Raw genomic sequence first — 19,129 nt, forward strand, 5'->3', positions numbered from 1 at the left:
CGCTATAAATTTTGCGCAAACCAATCGATAAACGCTTATTGCGATTTTTTTTACCAAAAATAGGTAGAAGAATACGTATCGCCCTAAACTGAGGAAAACAATTTTTTTTATATATGTTTTTGGGGGATATTTATTATAGCAAAAAGTAAAAAATATTGAATTTTTTTCAAAATTGTCGCTCTATTTTTGTTTATAGCGCAAAAAATAAAAACCGCAGAGGTGATCAAATGCCACCAAAAGAAAGCTCTATTTGTGGGGAAAAAAGGACGCCAATTTTGTTTGGGAGCCACGTCGCACGACCGCGCAATTGTCTGTTAAAGCGACGCAGTGCCGAATCGCAAAACCTGGCCTGGGCATTTAGCTGCCTAAAGGTCCGGGGCTTAAGTGGTTAAATTAAGAAATTGTCAATGGGCCTTTGTTTGCATAACTGCTTCTCTACCCATACAAGTGTGAAGGAATACAAAAGCAGCTTGAAGCAGGTCAAATACAGGTGAAAGGGAGGTCAGCTGCACATCACTGCAGATCTGGATGATCTCAGAAGCAACTCAAAGCAATGTTAAAATCAAGCTTGTCAAAACAACCCAAAGCCCTTGAACTCATGCCCTTGAACTCATGCCCTTATACAGTGTGTTTCATTGCTGATCAGGATAAGGAAACAACTAATACCAGATTTTGTGTAGTATACTAATAACATATCCAATGGTTTGCTTTTTTCAGAAAGCTGACCAAGGTACAATTGTCCTTGCTTTGAGTTTGATTGCATAGCCCCTTATTAAGCGCAAGGGAAGCCAAATGAGGTGCATTAGATTAATATTTCTTTGTTTTTAATGCACACTTCAGATATTAAATCAATGTGTTCCCTGAAATAAAACATAAAAATAACTGCAGCATTGCATAAACTGCAGCCGCTTTAGAAATGTTGGACACATACTCATAAGATACTTACAGCTTCTGATTTGGGAGGCACTGGAGGTGGAGGTAAGGGTATATCACAACACTTGCTGGTCAGAAGAGCTCCGGGAGATGATAGAGAGGATGTGCCACACTTGGAATGAAGTGACCCCCGAAAAGGATCACATTTGTTCTTTTCACTTTGTGAACGGGTGAGGGGCTGTCCTCCTCGTTTTACGGTTTCCATTTCTAGCCAGAGCTCCTCATAGGGAAGCTCTGGCTTGGCTGGTAGACTTACAGATTCCTCACCAGTTTCAGGGAAGAGGTAATCACTTCCACTGTCACCAGAGTCCTGGTACTGTGGGGAATCTTGAGGGTACACTGCCCAGTCCCCACAAATGTCCCGACAGCCATGCAGGTTTACTTCACTGTTTCCATGCAAGTTGTTTCCATAAACACAGACAGAAAGTCGATGGAAAGATTGGGTCAGCTCATCACGGGCATAGCTTAGCGAGTTGGGTATGTGACTATGTCCAGAACAATAGCTCTTTTTTGGACTCTTACATTCCTCATTCCAGTCTGTTTTAACATCCCTCACTGCCCGAGAATATTCCTCAATGTCGAACTGTTCTTGGCATATGTGGTACCAATGCTGAACTACAGACTCTTGCCATGTTTCACCTTTCGCTACGTTATCAGGAAGGCTAAACTTTGGGACAGACAAATGTAAGGGAAAATGCATGGGAATGATTTTGCTGCCACGCAGCACACAACAAACAACAACAGTCTTGGTTTGAATGTTGACAAACTTATACCGATGTCCCTCCCGAATGAAATGAAGGTCGTAAGGGTTACGGGGAGGTGGACTAGGCACAGTCACATTCACAGGCAGTCGTGTTTTCTCTACAATGTTGCGGATTGTGTGTTCCCCATCTTGCATTTGAATCTCTAGAGGGCTGCGAGTGCTAAACCTTCCTTTACATTGGAATGGAAGGCTGATGCTTTCATTAGTTCTATGATTCATACAGATTAGGCAAGGCATTTTGCCTTTACCTAACTTGCTGATAGAGTTCAATTTTCCAATCTTCTTAAAAATTGTATTCAGACGTGATTTCTCCTTGGATGTTTTTGCATACAGAATTTCAGCCTGGCCCATTAACGTGAGCTCATCTCCTGTACACAGCGTGATGTTATAGACCTCTGTGTCTTCATTGGACTCTCCTGATGCAACCTGAAATTACATTTCAAGCGTTACTATACACAGAGCATTATCATAGAAAATAAAAATTTCGTAAAACGTCATAAGAAAACAAGTAGCTAAGCTTATCACAAAGAATTCACGTACAGAAATAAATTGTTCTTGATGAATAGCTCTGGATCTTTATCTCTTAGCTTTAAGCGTTCTTTTCTCTGATAAGCTGTCGTCTTCAAAAGGTATTCAACTAAATACAGTGAGAATTTTTGTGTTTGGGCTGCAACGTAGAGTGGTTTATTTGTGATCAAGTACCGGTAAATATTTCTTAGAAATTATTTAAAGCTGAACTCTAGCCTTACCTTCCATCTTACACAGTTGTAAGCTTCTCACAGTGTACATTAGAGTTATTCCCAGGCTGGAGAAGCATTATATAACCCTTTATTTCTCAACCATACTGTCCCTGGTATACCCCTTTCATCCCCTGAATTTGCAATCAGAAAAATTGGAGGAACATTCAAAACTAACCTAATAAAATGAACTAATAAAGTATTATCTTACTGACAGAGAAGTTAATGCTTGGAACAGACTTCCAAAAGATTTAGTATAATCAACAGTCAAAAATTTAAACTTAATGCTTATGATAAACATACACCATTTTGCCAAAAGTATTGAGATGCCTGTCTTTACACGCACATGAACTAATGGCATCCCAGTCTTAGTCTGTAGGGTTCATTATTGAGTTGGCCTACCCTTTGCAGCTAAAACAGCTCTAATGTGGATGAGAAGGTCTGGCTCACAGTCTCCGCTCTAATTCATCCAAAAGATGTTCTATCGGGTAGAGGTCAGGGCTCTGTGCAGGCCAGTCAAGTATCCCCACCCCAAACTTACTCATGCATGTCTTTATGGACCTTGCTTTGTGCACTGGTGCACAGTCATGTTGGAACAGGAAGGGGCCATTCTCAAACTGTTCCCACAAAGTTGGGAGCATGAATTTGTCCAAAATGTCTTGGTATGCCGACGCCTTAAGAGTTCCCTTCACTGGAACTAAGGGGCCAAGCCCAACCCCTGAAAAACAACCCCACACCATAATGCCACAATCCATCAAATGATTTGGACGAGTGCATGAAGCAAGGTCCATAAAGACATGGATGAGTCGTGACCTCAACCCGATAGAACACCTTTGGGATGATTTAGAGTGGAGACTGTGAGCCAGGACTTTTCACAGTGCCTGACCTCACACATGTGCTTCTAGAAGAATGGTCAAACATTCCCATAGACACTCCTAAACCTTGTGGACAGCCTTCCCAGAAGAGTTAAAGCTGTTATAGCTGCAAAGGTTGGCCCAACTGAATATTGAACCCTACGGACTAAGACTGGGACAAAAAAAAATCCAGCTCCAGCCATAACTTTTTTTCTTTTATAGATTAGGGAACAATTAGAACTTCGGTCATAGAAACATAAAAGACGGACAGCAGAAAAATACAAAGTTCTCCATCCAGTCTGCCCCCTCCTTTTTTAGCAATTTGAGTTCTCAACATTTTTTTTACATTTTTGTCCAGGTATAGACCTACACTATATTGCCAAAAGTATTGGGACGCCTGCTTTTACAAGCACATGAACTTTATTTACTTCAGATAATACGTTCTATTTAAGAGTGTATAGGTCAAGACAACAAATATCCACATACTGCTCCTGTTTAAAGGAGAAGTATAACCAAAGCCATTTGGGCTATATTTCTCCTGGGGATCACAGGTGTGCAGTTTGTTCTGCAGCCTGCTGTTGGCGGACATCACTCAGCCTTGTCCAGGCTCTGGCTCAATTCTGACATTACAGTTGGGATCCACCCAGATGCCAGGACCAGCCGCTGTCTCAAAGTCAGCAAGATGCTGGGAGACTGAGCCAGCCGCTACTGCCCTCTCCACAGCCTAGCGCTTCAATGCTCACCGAAGACTGGAAACTGAGCCATCAGCGGCCTTTGATTGCTCAGTTCTCAGTCGTAGAAGCTGCAGGGGACAGATGCAGCATTGGATCGATGCTGCATCCACCTAGGTGAGTATAAGTGTTTATTTTTTTTTTAAACCCATACTTTTCTTTTAGTTTTTTTTTGTAACCCATAAACTGCATGAAGTTTTTTAAGCATCTTAGAGAAACAATAAAGTGTTATCTTTGGCAGAACATGCATGTTCAGATGTGTCATTCATTTGATGACATTTGGTTAAGCCCTGGACATTCTTTCAATTATTGCATTGTACATAATCTAATGTCTTGTACACGCCGGCGTAACTCGTTTGAGAATCCGGGCCCTTGTGTGTGCAGCAGCCCCCTAACACTTACCTGAGCCCCACCACGCTACAGAGATGTGCACAAGAGCCTCAGCTCTTTCCGGGAACTCTCCCTCTTCATTGACTGAGAGAGCATTTCACAAATCACAGCCAGTAAACCAATGAGAAAAGAGAGGGGATGGGGCCGAGCTGTGGCTCTGGGTGTTGATGGACACACAGATTAGTGGCTCAGGAGTGAGCCTGCTTCGGTGCCCCCAGAGAAAGCTGCTTGCTCTGGGGGCAGCAGGCAGGGGCCATGAGCGTCGGACACAGGAGGACGATCGTTGCGGCTCTGTGCAAAACTTATATCAAGATAACATTAGGTATAAGATATACTGTATAACAACTGATTCAGCCACAAAATGTTGTACTGGCAACTTTATACAAAGGCTGACTAAATTGGAACATTTTAGACCACTTTTGCCAACATCAAGGCCAACAGATAAATTGGGATATCTAATGTCACACTTTTGCATACAGGGGCCCGGATTCAGATAGGAGATACGATGGCGTATAGAAGTCATTTCTTTTACGTCGTTTGCGTTAGGCTTTTTCCGGCGTAAAGTTACCCCTGCTATATGAGGGGTATATGCGGAGTATCCTATGTTAAGTATGACCGCCGTTCCCGCGTAAAATTTTGAAAATTTTACGCCGTTTGCGCAAGTCGTTCGCGAATAGGGCTTTGCGTAAGTTACGTTCACGTCGATACCAATGAGGCTTTGCGGCGTAATTTCGAGCATGCGCACTGGGATTTTTTCACGAACGTTCACAAAAAACGTCAAATAAGCGGGGTCATCTTAAATTTAAATAAAACACGCCCACAACATCCCCATTTGAATTAGGCGGGCTTACGCCGGCCCACATACGTTATGCCGCCGTAACTTAGGGCGCAAGTTCTTCCTGAATACGGAACTTGCGCCCAAATTTACGGCGGCGTAACGTATCTGATATACGTTATGCCCGCAGAAAGATCCGCTGATCTTTCTGAATCCGGGCCAGGATGTTTTCACGTGTTATTATTTTTATTATCCATGTGGATGTCTAGTGTAGATTGCAACCCTTAGAGCCGGTTCACACTGGGGCGGCACGACTTCGGGGGCGACTCGGCAAGGCGTTCAGAAGACGACTTCAGAGGCGACTTTCAAAATGACTTCTGTATAGAAGTCAATGCAAGTCGCCCCCCAAAGTCGTACAAGAACCTTTTTCTAAGTCGGAGCGACTTGCGTCGCTCCTATTAAAACGGTTCTATTGAATAGAATGGGACGCGACTTGTCAGTCGGCTGAGTCGCCTGACGAGTCGCCCCAGTGTGAACCGGCTCTGATTAGTATGTGAATGGGGGAGGTTTATAAGCAAAAGAGAAAAATAAAGAATAGATTTTTAAAGATCTTTGAGAATACATTATCCATTGTGCTTTGTGAATCGGTTATGTAAACCTCTTTTATATGTGATTTCTGGATCAATGGCCTAGACAGCTTGTTTCACAAAAAATATATATTTTTTGTCATCATTCAGAACTTAAAATATTGCTTTAAGTAATGCTCAACTTCTGTTATTGCCATCACTCTTTTTGGCTTGTGGGAAGATTATGCATCAACAGATGGACGAGCATATTTTCAAGAACAGATGATCACCTAAGAGTCATAACTGTCAAGTATTTTCAGTGGGAAGACATTTTAATATGCTTCATCTTTGCCACTACAAAATAGAATATATTAAAAGTAACATATTAAAAAGAATAGGAGAATTATTAAACCAACATGCACATGGGGAAAAACACACACACACACACACACACACACAAACACTAAGGGCCAGATCAGGTACATCTGCGGCGGCGTAACGCATCGCATTTACGTTACGCCGCCGCAAGTTTTACGGGCAAGTGCTTGATTCACAAAGCACTTGCCTGTAAAGTTGCGGCGGCGTAGCGTAAATCCCTCCGGCGCAAGCCCGCCTAATTCAAATGATCCGGGTAGGGGGCGTGGATCATTTAAATTAGGTGGATTTAAATTAGGTGGATCATTTAAATTAGGCGCGTTCCCGCGCCGAACGTACTGCGCATGCTCCGTTCTGAAATTTCCCGCCGTGCTTTGCGCGAAATGACGTCGCACCAACGTAATTTTTTGAACGTCGACGTGAGTTACGTCCTTTCCTATTCACGGACGACTTACGCAAAAAAAAAAATTAAAATTCGACGCGGGAACGACGGCCATACTTAAACATGGCAAGTCTAACTATAGGCCACAAAATAGCAGCTTTAACTATACGCCGGAAAAAAGCCGACTAGCGACGAAGTAAGAGAATGCCACGGCCGCGCGTACCTTCGTGGATTGCCGGAAAAAGCTAATTAGCATACCCGACGTGGAAAACGACGCAAACTCCACCCAGCGGGCGCCGAAGTATTGCACCTACCATCCGAAGGCGTACGAAGCCGTACGCCTGTCGGATCAAAGCCAAAAGCCGTCGTATCTTGGTTTGAGGATTCAAACTAAAGATACGACGCGGCAAATTTGAAAGAACACTGGGACTTAACGGAACTGCGTCTGGTGTGAAATGGCCCTTAAAGGGAGTGCTTATAATCTCAGTTGGTTACCTGTAAAAAAGACACCTGTCCACAGATCAATCAAATCAGACTCCAATCTCTCCACCATTTTTTCTATTGAAAAGCCTATGGCGTGCAAAACACACCCCAAAACTCCACCCAGTGCAAAAAAAAAAAAATTGTGCACACACAAAGAGGTGCGACAAAAAACGTGCCCAAGGGGACCCAACCCTGATCCCCCGGGGCGTTAGGCTCCTGACAGGGACTGAGGTACTCACATGGTCCGTGCAGCCGAAGCCAACATGGACCCCATTCCTTGGAGGGTCTGCTGAAACAGAACCCTCCCAGTACTAGGTGGGGCTCCCCCGAAGGGAGACCCTATGAGAGCAGGCGAACTAAGCCAGAAGGCCATGTCCACCCACTCCCAAGACGTTTAGGGCTGGCCCGAGGACTGGCACCCTTACATCACACTGTGACAAACGTGACACCAAACAAAAATAAAACATAAATGTGACAGAGGAAAAAATAAAAAAGAAAGTGGGGGAGAAGGAAGATGAGAGTGAAAAAGTGACCATCGTGCAAAACGATGGCCGGCCCTCCGGCCAGGAATCAAAAATTCCTCTGGTCCTAGCCAAAAGGCCCGGCCCTAGAGGCAGGTGTAAAAAAGGTGGTATGGTGACATGACCAAGGTGCCAAAAAGCAAAAGTGCCGGTAAAACACTAGCGCAGTTACTGCACCCCTGGACTGCCACTGCCACCCCAGGGGCACATCACCATAGGCTTTTCAACGGACCCTGACCCACAGCCCCCTTCCCCACCAGGAAGGATTGGGAGCTCCGGAGGCTCAGGGAGAGTGCCCTTACGCCCCTTACCTAATTATATTTGGGAGGTAATAGCCTTATGGTGCGACCCCCCCTTAACAGCAGGGTGAGGTCGACGTTCCCTCTCGAGAAACTGGCAGGTTAGGAACTGCATCAAATCCAGGCCAGAAGGCCAGGGGCCCGGCCCCTCAGCTTCAACCTCATGTTTCTCCGTCCAAATCAGAAGGCTTCCACCTCTACGCCAGCAGGTTTAGCATCTGCCAACCGCCATCCCTTTCCACCTCGCTGTGTACTTAGGACGGTTAGCATAGCACCACCTAATGGCAACTGATAAGAACAGATACTACACTTGATCTTAGCCAAAAGGCTGAGAAGCGATCTCTCCACCATGGCCAAGACCAAAGAGCTGTCCAAGGATCTCATGGACAAGGCTATAGACCTACACAAGGCTGGGATGGTCTACAACAGTGGTCCCCAACCTTTTTGGCACCAAGGACCGGTTTGTGGAAGAATATTTTTCCAAGGCCCGGTAGGAGGAATCGCGATGTGTTGCGTTAGCGGTTAGTGCGGGAACCCTGCAAATCCATTGCGGGTTCCCGCATCACATGTTTTGCGGCAGTTCACATTGCCCTATGCGAACTGCTGGGAGTGTCATTTAAAAGTTAACAACACCCCCAAATCAGTTCGCATATCGCAGTGCGATCTGCAAACTCGGACAGGAATCGGATCGCATGGGTGTGAACACCCATGCGATCCGTTTCTGCTACGAAAAAAAAGGGTCCTGTGCGAGTTTGATGTGATTTCAGCCATACAATTTTTATGGCTGAAATCGCATCGCACAGAGATCGCATGTGATGTGCACTGCAGTGCGGTGCAAATCACATCCGAACTCTGACATTGGTGCAGTGTGAACCGGCCCTAAATGTCCCACTGTAAAAATATTATTAAATGTCCCAGTATAAAAAAGATTAAATGTCCCAGTATAAAAAAAATGATTAAATGTCCCAGTATAAGAAAAATGATTAAATGTCCCAGTATAAAAACGATTAAATGTCCCAGTATAAAAAAAAATGATTAAATGTCCCAGTATAAAAAAAAAATGATTAAATGTCCCAGTATAAAAACATGATTTAATCGTTTTTTTTATACTGGGACATTTAATAATTTTTTTATACTGGGACATTTAATGTCCCATAATAAAAAAAATATTAAATGTCCCAGTATAAAAAAAAAAAATAAATGTCCCAGTTTAAAACAATATGCATGTCCCTCCGCAGTGCCCACTGTACTTACAGTCTCAGAGCGGGAATGTGAGGGGAGCCGTTCGCTTGCGGGAATGCATAGAGGGGGAGGGCGGAGAGATGACGTAATTCTCTCTCTGCTCTCATCGGGCGGCTGCGATGCTGTGTAGCGTAGCCTTGCAGCCCCGTATGTTAGGGCGGGACAGCTTGTATTATGTCCGCTCCCTGATTGGCCAGGAGGATCAGTGTAACAAAAGCGAATTTTCATTCGCTATTGTCACACAATGGGCGGGCTCGGGAGGGCAATGCTCTGCGCCTCGGCCGCCACAGTGAAATGATTTAAAGTTCCTAGGGCGGCCCGGTACCGTTTGATCCACGGACCGGTACCGGTCCGCCGCCCGGGGGTGGGGGAACACTGGTCTACAAGACCATCACCTAGCAGCTTGGTGAGAGGGTGACAACAGTTGGTGTGATTATTCGCAAATGTAAGAAACACAAAATAACTGTCAAACTCCCTCGGTCTGGGGCTCCATGCAAGATCTCATCTCATGGAGTTTCAATGATCATGAGAACGGTGAGGAATCAGCCCAGAACATGTCGATCAAACAATATACAGATGGTATAATCCTTTCAGTGTCACATTACTTGCGACCATATAGAGCCATTGTTTTGTCTCATTCTTTTTAAATCTATGCATTTTAAATTGTTATTGTAATAAAATGTAAAATGTATTATACGAAGTTGGTGTATCCCAATCTTTGTATGGTACCATAAAAGTAAAAATTTCTGCCTCCCAAAAAAACCTTCTCTATTTTGTTGGGACGAAGGTACCCCTTTTCTATAACTTATTAATAATGCGGTCATTCCTCTAAATGTTACATCCATATTAAGGGTGTAACATGTTACAAACGGACGGGACTCCTGCACCACCCCGATCCTTGCAGTGACAGCTAGCGGGGGTGAGGAGAAGAACAACTAAAAAAAAACGGAGCCGAGCATCACTCATTGACAGGGCTCTGTGCATGAAATACTACACGGTCCGGCAGCCTTTGCAGTTATAGCAAATATACTGGCAGATTTGCCGAAGCCCTTACATGGCACGAGCGATTCGATTTGCTGATCGCTGTTGCAATGCTTTACAGCAGTGATGGCGAACCTTGGAACCCCAGATGTTTTGGAAGTACTTTTCCCATGATGCTCAAGTACACTGCAAAAAAATGTGCATTTATTATTTATTTTCTAAAACGTGAACTTGTTCTTTCAGGAGACTTCTGACCCCTAATACATTAGCTAATGTGCTGGCTCTCTAAAACAGCACATCCCAAAAGGTACATAATACTCTACTCACAAACTTCTCTTTAACAGAGCAGTTTGAGATATAAAAAAAACATACATACTCACCTAGGTGAATGCAGCATAAATCTGTTGCTGCATCTGTTCCTCTGCCTCTAGAGTGAGGACTGAGCGATGAAATACCACTGATCGCTCACTTCTCAGTCTTCTGGGAGCAGAGAGCCAGTGACTGTCAGCCACCAGATCTCTGCTCTGACCCTTCAGAGCTTGCTGAAGTCCGGAGCTGTGGGAGTGGTGGATGCTGGAGTGGCCCACTGAGAGGCCAAGTCAGCTGGCGGTCCAGACATCTGGGTAGATCCCAACAATAAAAAGTATGGAGTGCCTGAGTGATGTCAGCCAACAGGAGGTTTTAGCCTGCTGCTGGCTGAATATGGATCAAAGAAGTGCAAAATGAAGTGCACTCCTGTGGCCTACAGGACAATTAGGCCAAAAGAGCTTTGGCCCTACTTCTCCTTTAACCTTTTCAATTTGAACCACGTGACAGTTAATCCTTTTGCAAGAGTTTATTGAGAGGCATTTAGGAAAAAGGTTTGGAGAAAGGTATTTTGTACTTGTTGGTCCTGTTCAAAAGGAATGAATATCTCTGGTTCAGCAAAAAAAAAAAAAAGCAGCTTAATAAAAAGAGAAATATAAATCTTTCATAACACTGCTCAAATCAAATAATTAAAGAACAATATTTGTATGTTTCCATAAGCCTAACTAAATGGATAAACTTAAGAAACCTAAATGCAGGATGGAATGGGATAATAAAACAGCGTTCAGAGTATGATTCTCTGGGCAAAATGATAAAAAAAAGAAAAGGCTTGCTCCTGAATTCTCCATCAATTTTCCTATGCTGGCTAGGGCAATGAGTTTCACAAATTAGAGACTTTACTACTGCAGCAGGATGATAGAGCTTCAGTGGTTTGCTGAAATAGCAATCAGTACACAGGCTTCCTCATCTCATAGCTCCTTGCCATTACTATTACATCTTAAAAAGGTATTTTACAGAATATACGGTTCTGTTTTTTTGGGGTTTTTCAGTCCTGAATATAAAAAGAAAAAAAAGGCAAAAGGAAGTTATCATGAGTAATGGCAATGGCATTACCAATCAGCATGTAGAGAGCAGCTGATTTAATTACCCGCTGAATGCTGAAGTCATGATGTAACATTAGTCCACATCTGCAAATTTGGGGATAAACTGCTGTAGCGCTGATCAGCCACGGTTTAATTGATAAGACAAGCAAGCTAATCATCTCTCTATGGTAATCGGTGTGCAGGAAATAAGTGACACGATAAAGGCTGCGTCTACCCTGGGCAGACAGTTCATATAAACATGCAGCATGGGGGTGTCATGGTAAAATTACAGAAAAAAAAAAGTGTGGAAGTCTGGATATTAATTCTGGGGCTTCCTAAGAGGAAGTCATTCACATTTGTGCTATCTAAGCACCTTTAATAATTTCCTGTCCAACGAGGCAGGAAACAATTGCTGGTTCATTATTTACACCCCGAGCTGCCTAGTGATAACAAGTCCGCCAGCATTTCAACACTCATTCCACAAGGCTTTTCTTTCTTATTAATCCGTCTGCTTTTCTTAACTGCTTTTTTTTTTTGAAAAACAGATATTAGACTGAAAATATTTTTAGAACACTTAGGTATGTAAAACAATCACAAAACGTAAAAATGATTATCAAAGTGAACCCAATTTTTTTTTTTAAATAAATGGACTCAAATATGAGTTCAATGAAGCAGGAAAATTTAATTCCAGCCTGTGATGACATACAGTGGGGCAAAAGGGTATTTAGTCAGCCACCAATTGTGCAAGTTCTCCAAATTAAAAAGATGAGGGAGGCCTGTAATTATAGGTATACCTCAACTATGAGAGACAAAATGTGGAAACAAATCCAGACAATCACATTTTCTGATTTGGAAAGAATTTATTTGCACATTATGGTGGAAAATAAGTATTTGGTCACCTACAAACAAGCAGGATTTCTGGCTCTCACAGACCTGTATCTTCTTCTTTAAGAGGCTCCTCTGTCCTCCACTCATTACCTGTATTAATGGCACCTGTTTGAACTTGTTATCAGTATAAAAGGCACCCGTCCACAACCTCAAACAGTCACACTCCAAACTCCACTATGGTGAAGACCAAAGAGCTGTGGAAGGACACCAGAAACAAAATTGTAGACCTGCACCAGGCTGGGAAGACTGAATCTGCAATAGGCAAGCAGCTTGGTGTGAAGAAATCAACTGTGGGAGCAATAATTAGAAAATGGAAGACATACAAGACCACTGATAATCTCCCTCCATCGGGGGCTCCACACAAGATCTCACCACATGGGGTCAAAATCATCACAAGAACGGTGAGCAAAAATCACAGAACCACACGGGGGGACCTAGTGAATGACCTGCAGAGAGCTGGGACCAATGTAACAAAGGCTACCATCAGAAACACACTACGCCGCCAGGTACTCAGATCCTGCAGTGCCAGACATGTCGCCCTGCTTAAGCCAGTACATGTCTGGGCCCATCTGAGGTGTGCTAGACAGCATTTGAATGATTCAGAAGAGGATTGGGAGAATGTCATATGGTCAGAGGAAATTAAAGAAGAACCGTTTGGTAGTGTGACAGGAAGTCAGGTAAATCTGTGGGTGTTGTCACAGATGGGACATACATTTCTGCCTTGTTTAGACAATACACCAATTGTTATTAGGCGTTGGCTGCAAATGTAGCCAGAAAAGGTCTAAGGGCGTTGGAAGACTTCAGCTGTTCAAAATGAGGCAATTAAGGCCTCTATAAGTAATCCAGAGGATTACCACTGAATTGCTGCATCCTGAGGCTTTCTGAGTGAAAGAGAGCAGTAGCTGAAAGTCTTCTGAGGAGGTGAGATGAGGATTGATTTTTCTGTGTGATAAAAATCAAAAGACTATTGTTTTACTGCTGTATGACCAGCAGTGTCTGCCCAGCACTAGGCTGTGCCAGACTCCATAGATAGGTTCCTGTGTGGTGAAGATATACGCCCCAAGGGTTTATTTTATGTTTGATTTTGGTTTATGCTGTTTGGATGCTTGCACTTGTTTCCAGCAAGATGTAAGAATAAACCAAAATCTTTGTTTTCAACCGTCTTCGACTGCCTGTCTGTATAAATTCAGTGTGTAGTGAACCCATCCAGGGGGTCACACACCCCGCTACCGAGCTTACCCGTTACAGTAGAAACACAACTCGTCGTGATTGGAGGAGAGAGAATGCTGAGTTGCAACCAAAGAACACCATACCTACTGTGAAGCATGGGGGTGGCAACATGTTTTGGGGCCGTTTCTCTGAAAAGGGAACAGGACGACTGATCCGTGTACATGAAAGAATGAATGGGGCCATGTATCGTGAGATTTTGAGTGCAAACCTCCTCCCATCAGCAAGGGCATTGAAGATGAAAATGTGGCTGGGTCTTTTAGCATGACAATGATCCCAAACACACCGCCTGGGCAACGAAGGAGTGGCTTTATAAGAAGCATTTCAAGGTCCTGGAGTGGCCTAGCCAGTCTCCAGATCTCAACCCCATAGAAAACCTTTGGAGGGAGTTGAAAGTCCATGTTGCCCAGCGACAGCCTCAAAACATCACTGCTCTAGAGGAGATCTGCATGGAGGAATGGGCCAACATACCAGCAACAGTGTGTGACAACCTTGTGAAGACTCACAGAAAACGTTTGATCTCTGTCATTGCCAACAAAGGATAAATAACAAAGTATTGAGATGAACTTTTGATATTGACCAAATACTTATTTTCCACCATAATTTGCAAAGAAATTCTTTCCAAATCAGACAATTTAATGGATTGGTTTCCACATTTTGTCTCTCATAGTTGAGGTATACCTATGATGATAATTACAGGCCTCTCTCATCTTTTTAATGGAAGAACTTGCACAATTGGTGGCTGACTAAATGCTTTCTTGCCCCACTGTATACTGCATGGCTATAAGAAACTGGCAGGTACTTTGACCACTTGACCTCCAGAAGATAAGATATGACGGCGTAGGAGACTTACGTCGGTCGTATCTTAGCAACTGTGAAGCGTATCTCAGTTTGAGAATACGCTTAAAGATACGACGGCGCTCATTCGGACTTACGACGGCGTATCTACCGATACGCCGTCGTAAGTCTCTATGAATCCAGCTAACAGTATTTATAATGGAGAGCATAGCAAAATGTGGTTGTCCAGGAAATATTAACATAGGAAACAAGTATACAAGTATAAACACTTACTGTATCTAAGATATGCTGAATCAGAGTAGAATCTCCACTATATGGAACCCATAAATATCATTTACTAGTAGGGCTAGAATTCACCAGTACTGACAGCTTGTAGCACAAGATTGCACCTCCATGTATGCAGAGAGTACTCCCTATAAAGATCTTTGCACTTGCAAATAATTTAGCAGATCCACAGGATCATCCAAGGAAGACACGGACCGTACAATAATGTTAAGTTTTGAGGACCACATGTACCTCCCCAATGAAAAGTAATGACCTTAGAATTTACGGAAACATTGCGTTGCAGTCGTATCATTTACTGAAAATAAAACATCCGTGGTGAATAGAAGTACACTGCGCCCTCCATGGAAGTTTACGCTTGACTGACGCAGCACTCATTATGTGTGAATTTATTGATTAATTGGATAGTACTGTGACAGTACGTTTGCATGAATTTCTATTTTTAGACTGTAGAAACATTACTTGAACTCAATTGTCAATTTCCTTGCACAATTCCAATTGCCTGCTTAATTGAATGAGCCCATGTACTTCTACAGGATTAACCTTGATATTTTTTACTTTTTATGTAATGAATATCAAGCAGAATATGATCAGCATGGAAATGCTGTGATACAAAAAATGTACAGTTATATCTTTCCAAAACATTTTTTTTTTCGGTCTGTGTCTCATTGGGGAGACTTCCCATTACTTCCTGTCCCTGAGATAACAGGTGTCACCAGGTGCTTACATTGGAAGATATCACCTCACTAAAGCCCTCTACACAAAGTCTTTTTTCATTCAACCCAATAAAAGTGAAGAAAAAACATTCCAATGATGACCCAACAAAAAAATACCAACAGTGGTTATATCCTAGGTTCACACATACTGTATGCGGTGTGGGAAATGCAGCTATCCCTGCGAGTTTCCCCCAACACATTGCAATGTTTGCGATCCGCTGCTGGTATCAACACAAAAATAACAAAACCGCAAAAGGATCACAAACGCACGGCAGCTTACCCGCACCGGATCGCATGGTATGAAATGACCATGCATTGCAGTGTGGCTCCAAAAAAAGTGCCTGCACTTCTTTGGTATGATGCGGTGCGATTTGGGCACATTAAAAAATAATGGGCTCAAATTGCACCGCACTGAACAGCTTGTGAATTGCGCAGGAATGCGGTGCAGTTCCTGTGCGATTTGCATGTGGGTTATAGTGTCAACTGAGGCTTAACCCTTCTACAATCTATTTAAAGTGGTTGTAAACTTGAATAAAAAAAAAAAAAAAAAAACCCCTGCAAGACAAAGGCATAATGAGCTCCCGGGGGTCACTTCCGGGTATCGCGACTCCAGTGCTGTGATTGGCCGGAGCCGTGATGACGTCACTTCTGCGCGCAGCCAAGGCATGACCTCCTTTAGAAACGGCACAATAGCCACTTCTAAAGTGCGCATGCGCCGTAGACATCGGCGATCCTCTCTATTTGTAAATGCCATGGAGGCTTAGGAGATATTTCTAGCACCTACAGGTAAGCCTTAATCTAGGCTTATCTATAGGTAAACGTGGTTGTAAAGTGTGTACAACCACTTTAAAGCTGAATTGTGGGCACAAAAACTTTTCAGATATATTTCTCAAGGCCAACAAAAGGTATAAATACTTTTAGCCAGATTAACGTAGACTTACAATGGCGTATCAGCGCCGTCGTATCTTTGCGCGCATTCTTAAAATGAGATACGCCTCACTGTTGCTAAGATACGACCAACGTAAGTCTCCTACGCCGTCGTATGTTATGTGCATATTTACGCTGGCCGCTAGGGGCGTGTACGTGGATTTACGCGTCGAATATGTAAATTAGCAAGATACGCCAATTCACGAACGTAAGTACGCCCGTCGCAGTTAGCTACGCCGTTTACGTAAGACATACGCTGGCGTAAAGATAAACCACCAAAAAGATGGTGCAGCCCATGCAAGGTATGGACGAGGGAACAGCCGTCGTATTTTACGTCGTTTGCGTAAGCGTACGTGAATGGGGCTGGGCGTAGGTTACGTTCACGTCGAAAGCATTGAGTATTTGCTACGTGATTCTGAGCATGCGCGCGCATGCACCGTACCAACAGCCCTCATTTACATGGGGTCACGGTTACGTTACATGTAGCACGCCCACTACCTGCCTAATTTGAATTAGGCAGGGTTACGCCGGGCCATTTGCGCTACGCCGACGAAACTTAGGGAGCAAGTGCTTTGTGAATACTGGCATTGCCTCACTATGTTACGTCGGCGTAGTGCAAATGGGATGTGCTACGCCGAACTAAAGATGCATGCCGTCTCTGAATCTGGCTATTTCTGTGTGCACCAAATGCCTTTTCAAACCCATATACAGTATAAGCCTGTAAAAATAGTGGTGATATCATCACAGTGCTGTACACTGCCTGTGCAGAGAGCAGAGCTGAGACAGGGACCCAGCAGCTAGAATACTACAGGAGGGGGTGGCTACAAGACCAGTAACCCTGCACAGGGTAAAGCCCCGTACACACAATTGGATTTTTTGCAGACAAAGCTTCAGACTTGTGTCCGAAGGGTGTGGGCCATGAACTTGTCTTGCATACAAATGGCACACAATTGTCGGCCAACAAACCTGAACGTAGTGACGTACTACGTGAAATTTCAGCTCTTGAGCGCCACTCTTTGGGCATCTTTTGCTAATGTGTTTGGTGAGCATTGATTCCGAGCATGCGTGTTTGTAAGATGGACTTTTGTCTGACGGACTTGTGTACGTGTGATCAGGAAATCTGACTACAGACCGTTGTCCGCAGAAAATTTATAAGCCTGCCATCTAACATTTGTCGGCAAAAAGTCTGACAATTATTGTCTGATGGAGAGTACAAACGGTCGGATTTTAGGCCAACAATCTGTCAACACACAATTCACGTCGGAAAATCCGATCGTGTTTACGAGGCTTAAGAGAGAGCAGCAGTGACTGGTCTTTACTGCAGAAAACTCCTACACAAAAGCAAAACTTCACACTGGACCACTGCACAGTTCTGGAAAAAAAACAAAGCACACCACAAATCAAGTAAGAATATGCGGGACCTCTTGTATTTAAACAAAATTTGGTTATCCTAGAGTTAACTTTAAAACTAAAATGTTAATAGTTTTGGCTGGAGCTGAGCTTTAAGAAGCAATACGTCATTCAAATCTCAACAACCTTGCAAAAGTGAAGAAATAACTTTTGAAAGCAAACTTAGGCTGGTTTTACACGGGTGTTCTCCATAATGCGCATCCCCCTTCTTAGCAGGGGATCTTCCCACTGAGCAGGTCCTCTGTTCTCTAGGGGGCTGTCAGATGGATCGGACTATGGATGGTCTTATCGGGTCCGCCTGAAAAACTGACAGAAAGACCTGATCGGACAGCCCGTGTTAAACGTGTCCAACTTGGGTGTGATTTCAGCCCTCGTAAAGGCTCATAAATAGCATCCAAGTCAGAATGAAGTCGCAGGGCAAAGTTGCAGGCAAAGTCGCATGACTTTATCGTCACAGCAATGTGACCGAGCCTTACATGGGCACATTCATCCATGAAAAGGCATGTTAAAAATCAATGAGTCCAACAGGCGCAGCAGCTATATGGGCCTTTACATGTCTTTGTGCAGGTACTTGCGTACCCATATGGATTAGTGGCTCTGGATTCAGACAGATTTCCTCCAGGGCCATTGTACGGAAGTACCTCTCCGGATGTGTGTAAGAAGCGCTGTACCTGTCCGACTCATTGATTATTTTAAGCCGCATTAGGTTGTGGCTCTGCTACTCCCGAGTGCATAAACAGAGGCCTCTATGTAGATGTATGAGTCTATGTGCCCATGTGAATGAAACCTAAGAAAATTCACATGTTTTAACTAAGCATAAAGCATTTTTTTTCTACTCTGATTGTTTACCGTATTTCCAGCGATTAAATTTATGTACAGACTGTTCTAAACACGAGTAGTAATAAGCAGGGATCATTTTGCCCATTACCTTGTGTGAATAGGAAAGTTTACCAAAATGCTTAGTCGTCATGGGAACCAGACTGATGTCAGATGCAAAACTGTTGACATTTGATCTTTACGATTTAGAAAGCTAATTTAAATTGTTCTGTACCTTGTTATTCTTTCACTATTACCATTTGTACTCTGATTTTCTGCTTAGCTACCTGGATAGACCTATACAGTGGCATAACACCACTCTTCTGTGATTTAATCATATACAGAAGGAAGTTTTCAATCTATAAAAACAATCCTTGGAAATTCATAAACTGGATGTCACATCACTTCCTCAATCCCAAACTATCAAAAACCAAACTCAAAAATGTTCTCCCCCATGTGCCCCTTCCCCTGATCTCTCTGTCAAGATCAATGGCACAACTATAAACCTGTCCCCCCATGCAGAGGTGTAATCCTGGACCCTGATCTATCCTTTAGGCCCCAAATCCAATCACTGTCTAAATCTTGACACCTCAACATCTCCAAAATACGTCCCTTTCTAACCAATGACACCACAAAGCTCTTAAT

The 19,129-nt window shown here is 43.4% G+C and overlaps 1 protein-coding gene and 1 pseudogene across 1 annotated transcript in view; both read right to left on the reverse strand.

The window, feature by feature from the left end:
- The window catches only part of GAREM1 (GRB2 associated regulator of MAPK1 subtype 1), a 198,424-nt gene that overhangs the window by 31,312 nt on the left and 147,983 nt on the right, over positions 1-19,129 (reverse strand). Inside the window, exon 4 of the mRNA XM_040354123.1 lies at positions 947-2,122. Within this exon, the coding sequence (XP_040210057.1) occupies positions 947-2,122 (1,176 nt within the window). The remainder of the gene's footprint in view (positions 1-946; positions 2,123-19,129) is intronic.
- On the reverse strand, positions 8,067-8,149 carry LOC120942215 (annotated as a pseudogene).

The sequence above is a fragment of the Rana temporaria genome, chromosome 5 (genome assembly GCF_905171775.1).
Source record: "Rana temporaria chromosome 5, aRanTem1.1, whole genome shotgun sequence".
In the NCBI taxonomy this organism is placed as follows: domain Eukaryota; kingdom Metazoa; phylum Chordata; class Amphibia; order Anura; family Ranidae; genus Rana; species Rana temporaria.